General features: G+C 37.1%; 1 protein-coding gene across 2 annotated transcripts; it reads left to right on the top strand.

The window, feature by feature from the left end:
* The first annotated feature begins 304 nt into the window (after nt 1-304).
* LOC121375333 (RNA polymerase II subunit 5-mediating protein homolog) lies at nt 305-18,901 on the top strand. 2 transcript variants are annotated; one of them, XM_041502737.1, is made up of 12 exons: nt 305-394; nt 2,674-2,813; nt 3,505-3,562; nt 4,068-4,234; nt 5,299-5,380; nt 9,699-9,900; nt 12,790-12,857; nt 13,450-13,517; nt 14,285-14,385; nt 14,606-14,697; nt 15,992-16,243; nt 16,943-18,901. In XM_041502737.1, the coding sequence occupies exons 2-12, from the start codon at nt 2,748-2,750 to the stop codon at nt 17,053-17,055; spliced, it is 1,269 nt and encodes a 422-aa protein (XP_041358671.1). In that variant the 5' UTR covers nt 305-394; nt 2,674-2,747; the 3' UTR covers nt 17,056-18,901. The 2 variants fall into 2 exon arrangements, with proteins under 2 accessions (XP_041358671.1, XP_041358672.1); XM_041502738.1 differs by lacking the exon at nt 305-394 and adding an exon at nt 1,003-1,975.
* Nucleotides 18,902-19,321: the final 420 nt, after the last annotated feature.

Below are 19,321 nucleotides of genomic sequence, written 5' to 3' on the forward strand. Positions count from 1 at the left end.
CCAACATAACAACACCAAATCGTTGGAATCGGACAGAATTCAAGCGGAAATTGACGCCCCCCCCCCCCCCCCACCCGGGGAAAAAAGGTATGAAAGGGGGAGGGGCACAGACATCTTTGCCCGCCTTCTAAAAAGTAGAGATCACCCCTATACTCAATCCCCATCCCTATACCCACCCTATCCACCTCCCCCACCTCCGGCGCCGATTACTACGCTATATTGATGGCACGATAAAACGATTACATGGCAGTGATCTCCCTTGATTAGCTGGTTCTTCTTTATGTTGAAAATATGAAAGGTCTGTTGTTGATAAAGTGAAAACGTTCAGCAACACAGATTCTGAGATTATTTTGCAAGATGATGTTTGTGGTTATCATTTTTAACCTATAGACGGGTACATATATGTAGTATTTTAGTTGGATCAGATATGGATGCAGTTAATTTTGTATCATAATGATTTGTTTACGTAATAAAGACTTAATTGAATACTGTTTACTCGAACAAAAACCGGCACTGAGTCAGTGAGTGACTGACGCCTTGACGTTACTGTAGTAGCCGGAGTACACTGTCGTTCAAGAGCTATAGTCCTCACAGGGAACGTCCTTTTTCATGGAATTTGCTACACGTTATTTATTTCAGAGTTTGTTGATTTCTAAATTCAATAAAATTGCACAAAAATTAGTGTGCTGCTTTTTTTGCTTTAAAAAAACACTTTCTTCTTACGTCAAATCAAACTAAAAGTATTTACAAAAAACATTTTTGTAAGAGGATGGGATGGACTATAGACGGACATCTGAACAGTTATGATTACTCTCTGCCGTCGGAGAGTTCTGTATTGCAAAAATACGGAATGGCTGCCTATTACACTATAGACAAAGATTCCCACTCTAATGATCGTGTTCGAGTTCACCGACAACAAATATTTTACACAGTAACCACTAATACACACACTACAGGAAAAAACCCATCAGCACCTACATATTTAACTGCAACATTATTACAAGAGAGTGCTTTGGGTTTCTTCCTGTTGTGTGTTTATCAGTGGTTACTACATGTATGTAAAATATTTGTTATCAGTGAACTCAAAAATTATCAGTGTAATGGTATTTAATGTCAAACTTAGAATTCTTGTTGTATTAGAGCGGGAATCTTTGTCTACAATGTGGTAGGCAGCCATTCTGCATTTTCGCTATATCTCTGGCAGCAGAGTGATCATAACTGTGCAAATGCCTGTCTAGCTCTCAAACAGCAGAGTACTTGTACCGTACTGGCCTTGATGGTGACCGTCACTCTCTCATGTTCTTCTTACCAACTCATCCCAATCTGTGAAGTTAACTTGCCTGCAGAAATGTATCAATTTGTCCCAGCTGATGTTCAACTAAATGTGCAATTACACGTTATTCAAATTATTGTTTGTAAATTATAATTTTGCCTATCTAAAAAATAAATAATTGAAGTTGCATAAATTTACCTTCATACTTAGATACTATTTGTTATTTCATTTCTGCAGGCATTGAAATAAGCATAGTGTCTGGTAACCCATTTACAGGTTACCACAAAATATAGCCTGGTTACACTATAAGTTGATGCTGCTAAAATGCTGACATTCTGAAATTGTATTGATGCACGTAAACATCAGAAAATGCAATCCGTAAGTAAATTTATCTAGTGTTGCACTTCTTAAACGTGGATTGCCAAAATTGCTTTGCAATTGCACAAGTGTGCACGAACATCGGTGCAATTTCGTACGAGAAAACGAAATGCGGAAGTAAATTTAGTTAGTGGGAGCTGCTTAAACACGGAATGACTATAATTGCTTGCAATTGCACAAGTGTGTGTGAACATCGATGCAATTCTTTACAAGAAAGTGAAACGGTGAAGCCCGGAATGCATTGCTTGGTTTATGTTTGGTAACGAAACTACGTTGAAATTTTTTTGGAGAACGAAACACCATTCTCGACTGTTCTTGCATGTGGTAAGTTCCCGGTAACCTGAACGACTGTTCTCGACTTATTTCAATGCCTGTTTCTGTCATTGATGATTTATTTTTAGTAATTAAAAGTAATTATTAAAATAAAATAAAAGGTACCCTGCAGGCTTCGCAAAGATTTAAAATGTGCGTAATCCATTTATGGGTTATGCCAAAACAAATTGAGGTAAGCCATTTTGGTTTTACGTAAACTATCATGAATATGTAAATGATGTCATAAATACAATGTGCGAATGAAAAATGGGTTATGTAAACTATACTTACACGGGTGAGGCACAAACAAAACTATCACTCTCGCAATGTTTAGAGACTGCTCTTTAGCTTGAAGTTAAGTAATTTCAGAATAGATTCAAGGTGTTAATTATGATTGAACATGACAAAATCGAATTGGGACACAATTCATATTTTTACCCTTATTTATATACATGTATTAACACAACTTAAAATTCTGAACAGTTTCCTTCTGGAATACATTATCTTGTGAAGTGACTGGTCTGTACATCATACATGTAGTTTCCAGAGCTGAAAAGTATCATTTTAATCGTTTAGTAGTACATGTATAATGTGTTTTATTGTCGCATGACTTTTTTCTTCTTCATAAAACATATTGGTCAAGATTACTATTGTACCTGTGACACTTAACTGTTTATCTGAAGATACATGTATGCTACTTTTGTTTGTAGATACAAGGTAAAACCAACTGAAGGTGAGAGAAAAAGCAGCCGAGTTGATCACTGGTCATTAGACGTTTGTGGGTATGGACTGGGAACGGGATGTTAACTCGATCGTGCGTGAGACTGAGGAAAACTTGATCAAAATAAGGGTATGTTTCAGATATTCATGTTAGTACACAATGTCATGTAATTGCTATACAGCAACAGGCTTCTTACACATCCTGGAAATCTTGGAATGTCCTGGAATTTTATGATTTTAAAATCCAGTCCTGGAATGTCCTGGAAAAAGCATAATTTTTTTTTTGTGTGTCCTGGAAATTTAGGCTAAACATTTGGTGGTTTATTGTTATTGTTTTTGCATCTTTACTTTTGTTGTCCTCATAGCCTGTCTACATTCAGACAACAATTTGTTATAAAAACATTCATTGATTGAACATTTTATGTCCTGGAAAAATTAAAAAATGTTCTGGAAATGTGTTTGAATTTTATATTGTTTTAAGTGTAAGACTTTACTAAGAACCCTGACTAAACAAATTCTCATTCATTTCTGTGCTCTCCCAGGCATACACATACACAGCCCTCGAAATAAGTCGCAATCAATCAGGTTTCATACTGCTTACCTTGTGGTGTTTTCCCATAACTGATACTTCATTCATGATGATTAATGAATCGGTGTGCTCTAGCAAACAAAATTAACTTCTAAACTTCAATTCACTGGTCATCTATTCTAATGGTTGCAGTCTCATACTAGTCTCTTTAATTCTGTCTGTTTATTTTCTTATGTTCACATCCATTGCTTAATGTCAACATTATTTCACTGATTTGTCCTTCTTTATTTAGGAAAAAATCAATGGGAAATCAACTCTGCAAGAATCTGACAAGTACAATGTTCACACATGTAAGTAGTGTTGTTTTGATTAGGATTCCATATTAATTGTTAAATATGCTTTCTTGTGACATTTTAATTGTATAAATAGTGTAAACTCTCTAAACCAGATACCCACAAGACCATGTAAAAAGTCTTGTTTTAAGAGATAAGTTCTGTTGTGTACTAATATTATAAAGATAATAAAAACATCAGGTTTTATGAGGTTTCACTGTATGTTTGTTTTATATTTTAGCAGGTATTTGTAGCATTCAGTGGCTTTGATTATAATCATCAAGAGGATGTATGTTTGATAGCTACTTCCAAAACCTCAATATCAATAAAAATCTGGTGCATGGCAAATGGTCATATCAAAACATTTCTTTGGTACATTTGGATAATGAAGAAACAACTAGATGTTCAGAAATAAATATTCTAAGCAAAAAAACCTATTAAGTTTCAGTTAGAAGTAGCGTGCATTATTTTTAAAGGCCCACATACATTTAGTTAATTTTTGTTTAATATGTGTAATTTACAGATCTGTCTCCCTGGGAAAGGAGTTTCAGCAAAGACTACATGCCAGAGCGACGTCTCAATAATCATACACAGACTGTTAGTCCCACTATTCTCGTGGACCCCGGTTATCTAGGCTCAGCACACCCAGACACGGTGCACTTGCAGGAGAAGTTGGAAACTCAAAATAAGGTACACGTTTCATAATGGTTTCCACTACACATTCGCCCACAAGTGTATCTTTCAGCTAGATTTTTTACTGGCAGTTGTTACATGTGTTGGTAGTTCAGTATTAAATTATTAATATATATGACTTGAGGGCAGGTCTCTCTTATTAGTCTAATACTGGTCCAACCGATGGGACTATAGGTTTTATCTCTGTCCTAAGGTCTGTCTGTCCGTTCGTCTGTCCCACAAATAGTTTTCCAGATGGATTTTTTTCACAATGCTTATAGGTGTTGAACTGACAGTTTGTGTATAGCTTTATTGTGTACTATTACAGATCAAGTTTAACTGTCATGGCAAATTACTCTTTTTTGACAGAGTTATGGCCCTTGAGATTAGGAGATATGAAAATTAGTTTTTCAGAGTGTTTTTGTTTTTGCAATGCCTGAAGATATTCAGCTAAAATTTAGTTTGTTGCTTTATCATAGTTCTGTAAGAGATTAAGTTTAACATTCATGGTGAATTACTCCTTTTTGACAGTTATGGCCCTTGATCTTAGGAAATATGAAAATTAGTTTTTAGGAGCTCTTGTTTTTGCAATGCCTTAAGATATTGGGCTAAAAATTTGTGTATAGCTTTATCATAGTTCTGTTACTGATCAAGTTTGACTTTCATGGCAATTTTACCATTTTTGACAGTGTTATGGCCCTTGAACTTAGGAGATATGAACATTTGTTTTCCAGACTTAGTTTTGCAATGCCTGAAGATATTGAGCTGAAATTTAGTTTGTAGCATTATCATGTAGTATTACCAATAAATGTTTACCCATTTCTATACACAGTTACATTGTATGGCCCTTGAATGTAGGCGATACAAACAAGTTTTGGGCTAGGTAGGGGACATGTATTGCTTTAGCAGTACTCTCAGAATGTTTGTTAACATTGTTATGAGTGTACAAGCAACATGCAGGGTTAGTTCAGATGGGGCTGTGTAAGGAGTGCTCTTTTTATATGTCTCGTTTTGATGGGCTTCACTAACAATAAATATACTATTTTTATCTGCCATTTAGTTCAATTGTTTTTTCTTTCCAGACAATTGAACATCTTAACGAACTCGTGAAGTACCTGGAATGTGAACGTGAGCAGTTCATTGGTCAAATTGAAGAGCTCACAGGTAAAGTCCACCTATATGTCTGTAAACGGCAGGTAAAGTCTGCCTATATGTCTCTGTAAACGGCAGGTAAAGTCCACCTACATGTCTCTGTAAACGGCAGGTAAAGTCCACCTACATGTCTCTGTAAACGGCAGGTAAAGTCCACCTACATGTCTCTGTAAACAGCAGGTAAAGTCCACCTATATGTCTCTGTAAACGGCAGGTAAAGTCCACCTATATGTCTCTGTAAATAGCAGGTAAAGTCCACCTATATGTCTCTGTAAATAGCAGGTAAAGTCCACCTATATGTCTCTGTAAACGGCAGGTAAAGTCTGCCTATATGTCTCTGTAAACGGCAGGTAAAGTCCGCCTATATGTCTCTGTAAACGGCAGGTAAAGTCCATCTATAAGTCTCTGTAAACGGCAGGTAAAGTCCGCCTATACGTCTCTGTAAACGGCAGGTAAAGTCCGCCTATACGTCTCTGTAAATGGCAGGTAAAGTCCGCCTATGCGTCTCTGTAAATAGCAGGTAAAGTCCACTTATACGTCTCTGTAAATAGCAGGTAAAGTCCACCTACATGTCTCTGTAAACGGCAGGTAAAGTCCACCTACATGTCTCTGTAAATGGCAGGTAAAGTCCACCTATATGTCTCTGTAAACGGCAGGTAAAGTCTGCCTATATGTCTCTGTAAACGGCAGGTAAAGTCCACCTATATGTCTCTGTAAATGGCAGGTAAAGTCCACCTATATGTCTCTGTAAACGGCAGGTAAAGTCCGCCTATATGTCTCTGTAAATAGCAGGTAAAGTCCGCCTATATGTCTCTGTAAATGACAGGTAAAGTCCGCCTATATGTCTCTGTAAATGACAGGTAAAGTCCGCCTATATGTCTCTGTAAATGACAGGTAAAGTCTGCCTATATGTCTCTGTAAACGGCAGGTAAAGTCCGCCTATATGTCTCTGTAAATGACAGGTAAAGTCCGCCTATACGTCTCTGTAAATGGCAGGTAAAGTCCACCTATATGTCTCTGTAAACGGCAGGTAAAGTCCGCCTACATGTCTCTGTAAACGGCAGGTAAAGTCTGCCTATATGTCTCTGTAAACGGCAGGTAAAGTCCGCCTATATGTCTCTGTAAACGGCAGGTAAAGTCTGCCTATATGTCTCTGTAAACGGCAGGTAAAGTCCACCTACATGTCTCTGTAAACGGCAGGTAAAGTCCACCTACATGTCTCTGTAAACGGCAGGTAAAGTCCACCTATATGTCTCTGTAAATAGCAGGTAAAGTCCACCTATATGTCTCTGTAAACGGCAGGTAAAGTCCACCTATATGTCTCTGTAAATAGCAGGTAAAGTCCACCTATATGTCTCTGTAAATAGCAGGTAAAGTCCACCTATATGTCTCTGTAAACGGCAGGTAAAGTCTGCCTATATGTCTCTGTAAACGGCAGGTAAAGTCCGCCTATATGTCTCTGTAAACGGCAGGTAAAGTCCATCTATAAGTCTCTGTAAACGGCAGGTAAAGTCCGCCTATACGTCTCTGTAAACGGCAGGTAAAGTCCGCCTATACGTCTCTGTAAATGGCAGGTAAAGTCCGCCTATGCGTCTCTGTAAATAGCAGGTAAAGTCCACTTATACGTCTCTGTAAATAGCAGGTAAAGTCCACCTACATGTCTCTGTAAACGGCAGGTAAAGTCCACCTACATGTCTCTGTAAATGGCAGGTAAAGTCCACCTATATGTCTCTGTAAACGGCAGGTAAAGTCTGCCTATATGTCTCTGTAAACAGCAGGTAAAGTCCGCCTATATGTCTCTGTAAACGGCAGGTAAAGTCTGCCTATACGTCTCTGTAAACGGCAGGTAAAGTCCACCTATACGTCTCTGTAAACGGCAGGTAAAGTCTGCCTATATGTCTCTGTAAATGGCAGGTAAAGTCCACCTATACGTCTCTGTAAACGGCAGGTAAAGTCTGCCTATATGTCTCTGTAAACAGCAGGTAAAGTCCGCCTATATGTCTCTGTAAACGGCAGGTAAAGTCTGCCTATACGTCTCTGTAAACGGCAGGTAAAGTCCACCTATATGTCTCTGTAAATGGCAGGTAAAGTCCACCTATATGTCTCTGTAAACGGCAGGTAAAGTCTGCCTATATGTCTCTGTAAACGGCAGGTAAAGTCCACCTATATGTCTCTGTAAATGGCAGGTAAAGTCCACCTATATGTCTCTGTAAACGGCAGGTAAAGTCCGCCTATATGTCTCTGTAAATAGCAGGTAAAGTCCGCCTATATGTCTCTGTAAATGACAGGTAAAGTGCTCTGTAAATGCCTATATGTCTCTGTAAATGACAGGTAAAGTCCGCCTATATGTCTCTGTAAATGACAGGTAAAGTCTGCCTATATGTCTCTGTAAACGGCAGGTAAAGTCCGCCTATATGTCTCTGTAAATGACAGGTAAAGTCCGCCTATACGTCTCTGTAAATGGCAGGTAAAGTCCACCTATACGTCTCTGTAAATAGCAGGTAAAGTCCGCCTATATGTCTCTGTAAATGACAGGTAAAGTCCGCCTATACGTCTCTGTAAATGGCAGGTAAAGTCCACCTATACGTCTCTGTAAATAGCAGGTAAAGTCTGCCTATATGTCTCTGTAAATGACAGGTAAAGTCTGCCTATATGTCTCTGTAAACGGCAGGTAAAGTCTGCCTATATGTCTCTGTAAATGACAGGTAAAGTCTGCCTATATGTCTCTGTAAACGGCAGGTAAAGTCCGCCTATATGTCTCTGTAAATGACAGGTAAAGTCCGCCTATACGTCTCTGTAAATGGCAGGTAAAGTCCACCTATATGTCTCTGTAAATAGCAGGTAAAGTCCACCTATATGTCTCTGTAAATGGCAGGTAAAGTCTGCCTATATGTCTCTGTAAACGGCAGGTAAAGTCCGCCTATATGTCTCTGTAAATAGCAGCTAAAGTCCGCCTATATGTCTCTGTAAACGGCAGGTAAAGTCTGCCTATATGTCTCTGTAAACGGCAGGTAAAGTCTGCCTATACGTCTCTGTAAACGGCAGGTAAAGTCTGCCTATACGTCTCTGTAAATAGCAGGTAAAGTCCGCCTATACGTCTCTGTAAACGGCAGGTAAAGTCTGCCTATATGTCTCTGTAAACGGCAGGTAAAGTCTGCCTATATGTCTCTGTAAACGGCAGGTAAAGTCCGCCTATATGTCTCTGTAAACGGCAGGTAAAGTTTGCCTATATGTCTCTGTAAACGGCAGGTAAAGTCTGCCTATATGTCTCTGTAAACGGCAGGTAAAGTCCGCCTATATGTCTCTGTAAATGACAGGTAAAGTCCGCCTATATGTCTCTGTAAATGACAGGTAAAGTCTGCCTATATGTCTCTGTAAATGACAGGTAAAGTCTGCCTATATGTCTCTGTAAACGGCAGGTAAAGTCCGCCTATATGTCTCTGTAAATGACAGGTAAAGTCTGCCTATATGTCTCTGTAAATGACAGGTAAAGTCCGCCTATATGTCTCTGTAAATGGCAGGTAAAGTCCACCTACATGTCTCTGTAAACGGCAGGTAAAGTCCACCTATATGTCTCTGTAAACGTCAGGGTTTAGGCCGTCATTTGACAAACTGTCAAATTCAAATTAAAGTTAAATTTGACGACTGTATTTCTTTATTGATTCACCAGAAAGCTAATTCCAAAATCATGCGCCCTTTGTAGATTGACGAGAGTTCTGTCTGATTTGTCAACTGAAACTTAAATCTGGCTACTGATTATCTGACCAAAGTTGTTAATAATTATAATTATTTGGGTTTGGCTTAAACTATGACAGTGATTCATGGGTGCATGCCATCACAGCTATAGATACAGTGTGTTCAGTCCTGTCCTGTGTAAGGTTTAATTTATCAGTGGCGGTCCTCCTACAGGCAAAGTAAGAAGCATGTAACGTCCTATTCCCTCGGTGGACCCATTAATATATTTTTTTTCAGTGCCTTGTAACTGGTATATCGAAGGTCATGGTATGTGTTGTCCTGTCTGTGGGGAACGTGCATACAAAAGATTCATTTTCATAATGGAAAAATGTAGTAGGTTTTCTCAGAAGACCACTTGTCAGAATTACCAAATGTTTGTTACCCAGTAGCCTATAATTTATTAATGTGCTCTAGTGGTCTTATTTAAACAGGACAAACTAAACCTTTCACATTAGAAGGTGCTCAAGACAAAACCTGAGTGTATCTTGTCTGTATGGAAATGGAAGCTAAGATCTATACAGGCAAATATTTGTGTACAGCCAACTAGTTTATGGTACGCTAGACAATTAGACATCTTAAATTCAACATTTTGCAGCTGCAGTGAAAGAACTAAAAAGGAGCTCTGTGGAAAAACAGTCTTCATTCCAAATGAATGAGCAGATCTCCGGCATGAAGAGGGAGGTGGCAAGGGAAATGGAGATACTGAAGAATCAGCTCATCATGTTCAAGGCAAACTCACTTCATCTGCCTCATTCAGGGACAACGTCTCATGGAGTGTCCAGGGAGGTTCGAGATATGTATGTAACTTTTAGCTGTTCAAAGTCAGGGTTCGCGCTGTCGGTAGCTAAATTAGCCATTGGCTAATTTTTACAAAAATGGCTAATAAAATTTGCAAGTGGCTAAAATTTTGGCTAGGCCATTTTCTGTCTTCTGATGTGAACAAACGGTTACATAATCTATCCGACACCTTAAACATAATAATAATACCAAATATTCAGTTAGCGTAATAGCGATCTCGCGACCGGTAACAAGAAATGGTGTCATGCAGAATTCAGCGTAGGCCTTATAATGTTTGCTTATTTTAATAATCACTGTTATTAATTTTAACGGCATGCATTCAACATGTATGACAGCAATGTCTGGAAGATCTGTAACTTATTATTTTTACTTTGTAAAATCTTTGAACCAAAGTAAAAAAACAGCCCGACAATGCATGTCAATTTTAATAAACATGCCAGTTCAGGGCCGAAAGACATGTAGGCTATCTCAAGACCGAGTTCAGCCAGACCGAGCGAAAACAAAACCTTCACTAGACTGGTTTGTGCGCTTCACGTTAAACCAAATGGACACGACGAACACCAATCAAATAGTTCGCGAACGTTAGGAAGAACGTTCGTTGGCTGACCTGAGGACAGCTCTCGGTACAAATATACGTCACGCTTCAGAGTCAGCTGACACCCGCATGTCAAGAGACATCGTTGCGGACATTAAACAATACGATTACGCAAAAGTAAATCTTGATGTAAATTTGTAGAAAAACAATAGTTGTTCGCATCAATGCATACCTAACTGCAGTTTTTGTTTATTCCTTTGTCTATGTTAATTTCGTGCCCATGGTTGAGAGCACGTATGCAGATCGCGATCGCGGGATATGAACATGCAGTATTTGTACAAATTGCAGTTAAATGTACACTGAATAAAATTAGTTTACAATAATCATATTTGTTAGATAATTTTAGCTATAAATTTGTAAGACTGTGAGGTGACATTTAATATGTTAGCTGGATTTTTTTTTAATAAATGGCGTATACTGTGAAGTCGGCATTCTTAACCGAGTTATTTTCCAAGCATAAATCACAACAAGCATTTAACACGACGCTGAAATCAACAGCAACAACATGGCACAAATTGTGAAATTGTTTGGGGTGGGGAATTGATGGGTCACTTAAAAAAAAAAACCAAACAATTCAAACTAACATAAAGATTGCTATTTAAAGAAATAATGAGCTCTATATAAAGAAAAAGCTCTCAAATTTGTATTTGGGAAAAAAGGAAGAAAGAAAAAACAACACCCTCCATAAACATCACCCACCCCAAAATTTCTGTATGTTTGTTAATTTAATGTCATAGGCCTTAGAAGTGGGGGTGGGTGTATGGGGTACTGGCTTCAAACTTAGAAGATAATGCATAACCCCATCCCCATCTCACCCCACCCCCACTGAAAAATCGAAGTAATATATTAACTGCCCCTACCCCCATTGAGGTTTTGTTATTCCTATTTATTCCAGTTTGTACACAATTAGCTGAAAAAGATACATTTTCATATTCATATATAAATACTCTATACAGTACTGCGTAAAACAAATTTGGCTAAAGCATTTTCAATATAGCTAATAAAAATTCCATTTGGCTAATATTTTGGCTACAGGTATTTTTGATCCAGGGTGAGCCCTGAAAGTAGTGGGTGTATACCACCAAATCAAATCCCATAGACGACAGTGGTAACATATGTGGCTAAAACTCCTACATGCAGCATATCAGTTGACATATACACTATATATAAATACTACAACCACTCACCGTTAAAGTAAATCAGAAAAATTGGGGGTTAAGCTGTTAATTTCAGAGATAACAGATAGCCTCTATGACTAGCCTAATTCCACACAAAAATTGTCATGCTATTTTTAATAGAATCCTGCACAATGGTGCTAGATCAAATTAAATTACTGGAATTACTGCTATTAACTGTTGCATCAAATGTTAGGTGCACCTTGAACTTTGACCCAGGCAGATGTTATTTGGTTTAGTACTATCTATAGGTTGGAATTACCTCATCAATCATAGGTTATAATCAATTTGCCCTAACTGATCAATAATATAGTCAGTTATAATTATATGTATAGGAAGGATGATGTACTCATTGTGCATTCTGGGAGAGGTCCTACAAATGGCTAAATTAGTTGTAATGCCTATCAATATCTGTTTTCATTATGTATACAGGAAAACAAACCAAGATGTCAACATATTAGGGATTTCGTAATTGATCATCACATCGGTAGAGCCCCGTGGATCAATGTTTGCCTCACCTTTACGAAGAAAGGAAATGTTTTATTTAATGATGCACTGAACACATTTTATTTATAGTTATATGGCGTCCGACATATGGTTAAAGACCACACAAATACTGAGAGAGAAAACCTGCCGCCAATTCATGGGCTACTCTTTTCAATTAGCAGAAAGGGATCTTTTATATGCAACATCCCACAGACAGGATAGTACATACCACAGCCTTTGTTACACCAGTTGTGGAGCACTGGCTGGAACGAGAAATATCCCTATGGGCCGACCGATGGGAATCGATCCTAGATCGCTCTCCCACCTTTACGAAATAAAAAAATCTAGATATGCACACCCCATGCTAAAATTCCTGCATGTGCGCCTGAACAGCTACTGTATTTATCTTGAATCTCCAATGTCTCAACTTGTTGGTTCATTCCTTTCAGTGTCAAAATAAGAATGTTTACTAGTGAATAGATAATTGTTTGGGGGCTTTTAAGTTTATCACTTTCATTTGAAAAATGTCTTTGAAAATAAATCTACATGTATATTAAATCATCTAGTCGAGGTGTCTAGTATTTGATTCATGTCAGAAATCACTGCTATTGATGTTTCTATGTCTCTTTCAGTCACTGTATTTTACAAGAAGAACTGCATTTTCTCAGAAGGGATTTAGATTTTCTCAAATCTAGAATAGGTAAAATATAGAATTTGAATTATCCAACATAAATGAATATTGTGAGATATCTGAATTGTAAGTTAAAGCTGTAATGTCAGCAATTAGTCTTTTTACCTATTTAGAGTTGGTTATCCACATTAATTTGTTTTTATTATCACATGCCATTCTTCAATATGCTCATTAATCTAGATTGAATAAAAATTTATTCTTTTTCCATTTTAACACTCAGAAGAAATCTTTTCCGCTGCGTGTTGTATTACAAGATCTGGTATATAATGTATAGTTTGGTAGGATGAAAAGCTTTGGAATGACTTGTCTGTTGGTTTTTTAGATTTTTAAAAATTTATTTAATATTTTTTTTTTTTTTTTTTTTTTTAAGACTTTTAGGATAAATAGGTATGGAATTCTTAATTATATTATACCATAACATAATGTGGCTTATAAGTTAAAACAATGGGTTAGGGTATATTGGAATTCCTTTACTTTTGTATATTAATTATGTAACTACACTTGTTGCTTTGTGTATAAGATGTTAATTTTGTCATTTTTGATTATTGTTAAGTGGTTAGGAGAATGATAGTATTACATTTATTATTTTTATCTATTCTAGGAAGTTTAGAAAATAATGTTCTATCCTTTTCTGGTCAACATACAAGAAGTCCAGACACATTTTTAAAAGTGAGTTTAAGATGTTAACAAACATTAATTGTAAAAAGAGAGAGATAAGAAGAAGACAAAATAGCACCACATATCTACAGTAGATAAGTGATGTACTTCAATGTGAAATGTATTACTTTCAATCAGCAACACTCAGACCTGCATAGTGAGATAATTGCAGCTACCGTAAACGTTTTGATTGATGTATATAACTTCTGTGATGACAACATTCACAATGTTGATCTACATGGGGAGGATGGAAATATTTTATTTAATGGTGCACTCAACACATTTTATTTATGGTTATATGATGTCGGACATATAGTTAAGGACCACACAGATATTGAAAGAGGAAACCTACTGTTGCCACTTCATGGGCTACTTTTTTTTATTAGCAGCATGGGATCTTTTATATGCACCATCCAACGGACAGGATAGCACATATCACAGCCTTTGATATACCAGTTGTGGTGCACTGTCTGGAGCGAGAAATGGCCCAATCCCAGACCGACCGCGCATCAAGCAAACACTTTACCACTGGGCTGCGTCCCGCCTTCATCTAGATGGGCGACATGTGGGTCTTATCCCCCACCCCGCCCTCGGGATAACAGCCTCATACCCACCCATGAGTTTTCCTCTCATGTAGTCTAAGTGTTACAATATGTTGGACACCAAAACAGTTTAGTTTTTAAAATGTGCACAGGTGTTATTCAATAAGCATTGTCTTCCCATTTTATAACTGATACAGTACAGTTAAACATAAACTGTTTTCTTTCTTCTTGATGCAGGATTGTGATAGAGAGAGACATAGAAGAAGAGTGGTGCAAACTCTGACTACATTGCCACTTGCCGATAAAAGTCCACGGAAAACAGATCTTCAGGAATTAAGGTCAATTTTGAATTTGATGTTAATTTAAAAAGTTATTATCTTATAAGTGCCATATTTAGTTGTTTGCATTAAATATTTTATGATTACAATTTTTTTATAAAAAAGGTAAACATTTTACATTCCTAAACAGACATTAGTAAATTCTTTTGATCATTATGCAACTTTGGGACAGCCCCTTTAATAATTATAAAACGTGTCATTGGCGATCATCTACTTTCAGGTGTGCCGTCTTCGCATTTAAAGATAAACTAGATCTTGTTGAGGGGAAGGTGAACAAAATCCTGCCACAATCAAGTGTTACAAATGGCAATGGTAGGTATTAAGAAATGGGTTCTGCTTCAGAACGTACAGGGGCCTTGATGGCACGTTGGTTAGGTCACTGGCTCTGAGCCTCGTTCACATCCCAGAGTTGAGTTTTAACTGCTCAATGGGGAGATTATAAGACCACTACTGACATCTTTCTCACTAACCACGAGCAGGTAACCATCAGCCCTGATGTAGATAGATGGCACAAATATCTGAGATCTGAACCCAGGGCAGTGTGCTTGAACCTTAATTGAATTATGGGTCGGGACATAGCCCTATGGTATAGCACTCGCCTGATGCATGGTCCATCGAGAATCAAACTCTGTTTGTGGGCCCTTTGGGCTATTTCTCATTCTAGCCAGTGGTGTAACAAAGGCTGTGGTATGTACTATCTTGTCTTTGGGATGGTGCATACAAAAGATTCCTTGCTGCTAATCGAAAAAAGTAGCCCATGGAGATTTCCTCTCTAATTATTGGTGTGGTTCTTTACCATACATGTGTGTCCTACACCATGTAACCCGAATTCAAATGTATTGAGTGCATTGTGAAATATAACTGTTACATAACTTTTATTGTCTTTCTTTAAGTGGAATATAAGGATGAAAATAAAAAGTTTTTGACATGTATATTTTCCAAGAAATAGTATTATAAAATTGATTGTGCTCTACACAGTTCTGGTGAAGTAGCCCAGTGGTAAAAACGCTCGCTTGATGCGCGGTCAGTCTAGGATTGATCCCTGTGGGTGGACCCATTGGGCTATTTCTCGTTCCAACCAGTGCACCACTGCTGGTATATAAAAGGCCATGGTATGTGCTATCCTGTCTGTGGGATAGTGCATATAAAAGAGCTCTTGCTAGTAATAAAAATTATAGCTAGGTTCCTCTCGAAGACAATATGTCAAAATTACCAAATGTTTGACATCCATTAGCCGATGATTAATAAATAGTGTGCTCTAGTGGTGTCTCCCTTGCAAAATGTGGGAATTTCTGTATTGGTAGGATATATTGTTTATAGTGTACTGACATCTACATGACATGATTGCATCACAAGATACTGTATTGGTAGGATATATTGTTTATAGTGTACTGACATCTACATAACATGATTGCATCACAAGATACTGTATTGGTAGGATATATTGTTTATAGTGTACTGACATCTACATGACATGGTTGCATCACAAGATACTGTATTGGTAGGATATATTGTTTATAGTGCACTGATATCTACATGACATGATTGCATCACAAGATACTCATACGGGAAAGGACAAACTACTCAATGTATTTATTGTTTATAGGTTACAGTGAACAGCACTCGGAAAGTCATCAATACTCAAAAAGTACTAAACATATGATGGATGATCTTGACTCTACTGATGACGATGATGACGACGATGATGTAGATGATGATGATGATATTGACTGTACTAATGTTGATGATGTTGACATTGATGATGATAGTGATAGTGATGTCCTCGACAGTGAAGAACTCGTAGAATATTCCAAAGTCTCAGTGTCGGACATGAACAGCAAAGCTAAAGATGAAATCAGTGAGTTACATAGTGTCGGAAAGAAACTGATAGAATCAAATAAACAAGCTGTTAAAATAAAGCATCACTGTATTGGCGATACAGCCTTTTTATAAGTTTGCAACAGCATCATTTTTGTAAAAAAAAATAGGTAATAAAATATTACCTATTTTAAATATACTTTCCTGTGATGTTTGTATTTTTGCACCATGTGTTTTAATTTATCTTTTGAAATTTTATATTACGGTATTATTGATAAATTAATTCATTCCTATACTATTTTTTTTTTATTATTTGACATTCAATAGTCACTGTTTTGTACTGGGGTATCATTAAAACTCCATCCATCCATCTACCCGCCCATCCACCCAAATTAATGAAAAAGCCCATCCTTTTAATGGAGTTGAGAAAATGTCCCGTGTTATGTAAAGACATCACCAACATAATAAGGCTGATCTTAGTTTAGTGGTAAAGTGCTTGCCTGGCCTATTTCTCATTCCAGCCAGTGCACCACAAATGCTGTGGTATGTGTTGTCCTGTCTGTGGGATGGTGTATATAAAAGATCCCTTGCAACTAATGGAAAAATGTAGCAGGTTTCCTCTTTGAGACTATATGTCAAATTACCAAGTATTTGACATCCAATAGCCAACGATTACTAAATGAATGTACTCAAGTGGTGTCATTAAAAAAACCCCACATTTTTATCTTTGTATTTTTAGGTGACTCCGACAGCTTGAATCTTGATGACTTAGATCTGGATGCAAATGAACATGATGAATGTGATAGCAGGTTATCAGAAACAGACGAAGAGGATATCTTCCCAGAAAAATAGTTGTGTTTACTATGCAAACGAAGCGTGGCAGAGCTTTAGTATTTTATTATCAATATTATTTTTTAAAAACTTATTCAGGGTGCTGTTAAAAATATGTGTGACTGTCGTCAAATATTTTTTTTTTTACAAATATCAAAGGGTACGTAGCTTTAGGTTTGTCCGTCCGTCATGTCCAACTGTATATTTCAGGGAACATTTTATTTCAGATTGCATTGTGATTTGCTATGCCAGTTTCACTTCCACTATCCTAAATGGTAAATAGTAGTTGCTAATCAATTTTCAATCAGTTAACAATTGTTGTGCCTTCTGTTTTGTCTTAACCATGTGTTGGACTTTGTCCATTGATTTGACTGGATAGAAGTCTGAGGGTGGAGGGAGTCGGTTTTATTATTTTATTTTTTTTTTTTTATTTTTTTTACAATATGTTATAGGAGAAGTATCATTCATGAATTTATAAACAAATTATTCGGTATTGCCGGAGTTAAATGGACTTTTGTTCTTAAATTATTCTTGAGGTTGTGAACTTTTAGTTCTGGCAGATTGGTAATGCTGTACTTAATGGTTGGTGTTTCTTTTCGTGTACTTATTAAGGACCTTGTTAAATATCAGTTTAGCTGTTTTATATTTGTTAGTATCTACCCATGTAATTCTACTTTTACGCAAAGCAGCTTGATCATTGCCCTCTGTATGCAAGTCATTATCTGATGAGTTCAATGTGGCCTCATCATTTTCTTAACTCTTTAATTTAAGGCCAGTTGACATCTTTTTTTACCTCTTACATTTTATCTGGTGCTATTCAAAATATAGCAGTAATAGTATTGTTTTGAATCTGAAGTCAAATGTTAATATGTTGTATTGATTACATGGAACCATTTAATAATGTATGATTTTAATTCCTAACAACCTAACGTGTTTTCCGTGGAATTATGTTGCCTCCTGTGAAAGCACACAAAGCAAGTCGCAGGGCTCGAACTTAAGAATTTATCATCCAAGGCAATTAAAAAATAAATTGCCATTGGTGAAAGGGCCCACCGACGACAATTTTGAGTATGCCGATGGCAATTTTTTAAAACTGACTTTTGCAGCAAATAAACTTGACTGAAAGGTTATTTTTCTGTATGTAGGCTACATGTAGTCAAATTTCTCGAATTTATGTCAATAAACTTCAATAAACAAGAATTTATTATAAATGGAATTATGCGCATGACTAAATCCATTTGCGTGGTACAAACTACACACCAATTAACTCCGAGTCCAACCAGGACCCAAACATCCATGTTAAATGGCAGATAATGTTCATACATGTTTATACATATTGCCGTCGGTTAAGTTCGAGCCCTGAAGTCATGGTTCATATTGGGACATGCAAAACGTGGAAAGCCGTGCGTAGGGTGGGCAGGGCCACTGGTTGCCCTGGGTGCAAAATTCTGGACTGGTGGAAGGAACTCAGGGAGTGCGAACAGTCCACTGGTTAGGGTGTGCAATACTTTACTTGCCCCGCGCGCTGGCAACCCACGCTACGTCAATGGTGGAAAGTTGTGGAATTCTAAAATATCATTTTCCAGTCTCTGAAGATCATGGAAATTCGAATTTGGTCATTTAAAGTTATGGAGAATGAACACTATTTGATAATTATGTCTCCATTTAAAATAGCACACAGATTTGCAGTGTCTGTCAAAACATAATAATTATTATTTTATTAGATTATGTTGATTATCACAGAAAAAATATGAAACAAAAATGTGATAGAGAAGACCTTGTAGAAGTTGTGCATTTTGGCTGACAACGAAATGTGTGAAAACCCTGTTAGATGCAAGATTGTATTTAATTAAATGTCTGTATTTGCCGTTTGTGTTTGTGTTTTTTAACAGTAAGTTGTATGTCACCAAAATGTCATACATACACTCCCCACAAATTATCACCGAGAGCTAAATTAGGAGAATAAGCTAAACCAAATCACCTCCCTGATACTGGGTAAAATGTAAAGGTTTGTTTGCCACATTGGTTGAACACTTGTGTGAGGTGTGACAGGTCATAGGGTCAATCCCCATTAGTGGAACCATCGGTTGCTTCCATTACCTGTCAGTATCCCATGGCTTTATAATAAAAGTTAAAATGTTTTGTTTAATGACACCAATAGAGCACATAGATTTATTAATCATCGGCTATTGGATCTCAAACATTTGTAATTCTAACATGTATACTTAGTCTTGGAGATGAAACCAACTACATTTTTCGATTAGTAGCAAGGCATTTTTTACATGCA

This window comes from Gigantopelta aegis, chromosome 6 (assembly GCF_016097555.1).
Source record: "Gigantopelta aegis isolate Gae_Host chromosome 6, Gae_host_genome, whole genome shotgun sequence".
Taxonomy (NCBI): domain Eukaryota; kingdom Metazoa; phylum Mollusca; class Gastropoda; order Neomphalida; family Peltospiridae; genus Gigantopelta; species Gigantopelta aegis.

Coding starts and splice junctions, on each gene's coding strand:
- LOC121375333 (XM_041502737.1), top strand. CDS start 2,748: ATGGACTGGGAACGGGATGTTAACTCGATCGTGCGTGAGACTGAGGAA. Junction 4,235..5,298: donor AGTTGGAAACTCAAAATAAG/GTACACGTTTCA, acceptor TTTTCTTTCCAG/ACAATTGAACATCTTAACGA. Junction 12,858..13,449: donor TTTTCTCAAATCTAGAATAG/GTAAAATATAGA, acceptor TATCTATTCTAG/GAAGTTTAGAAAATAATGTT.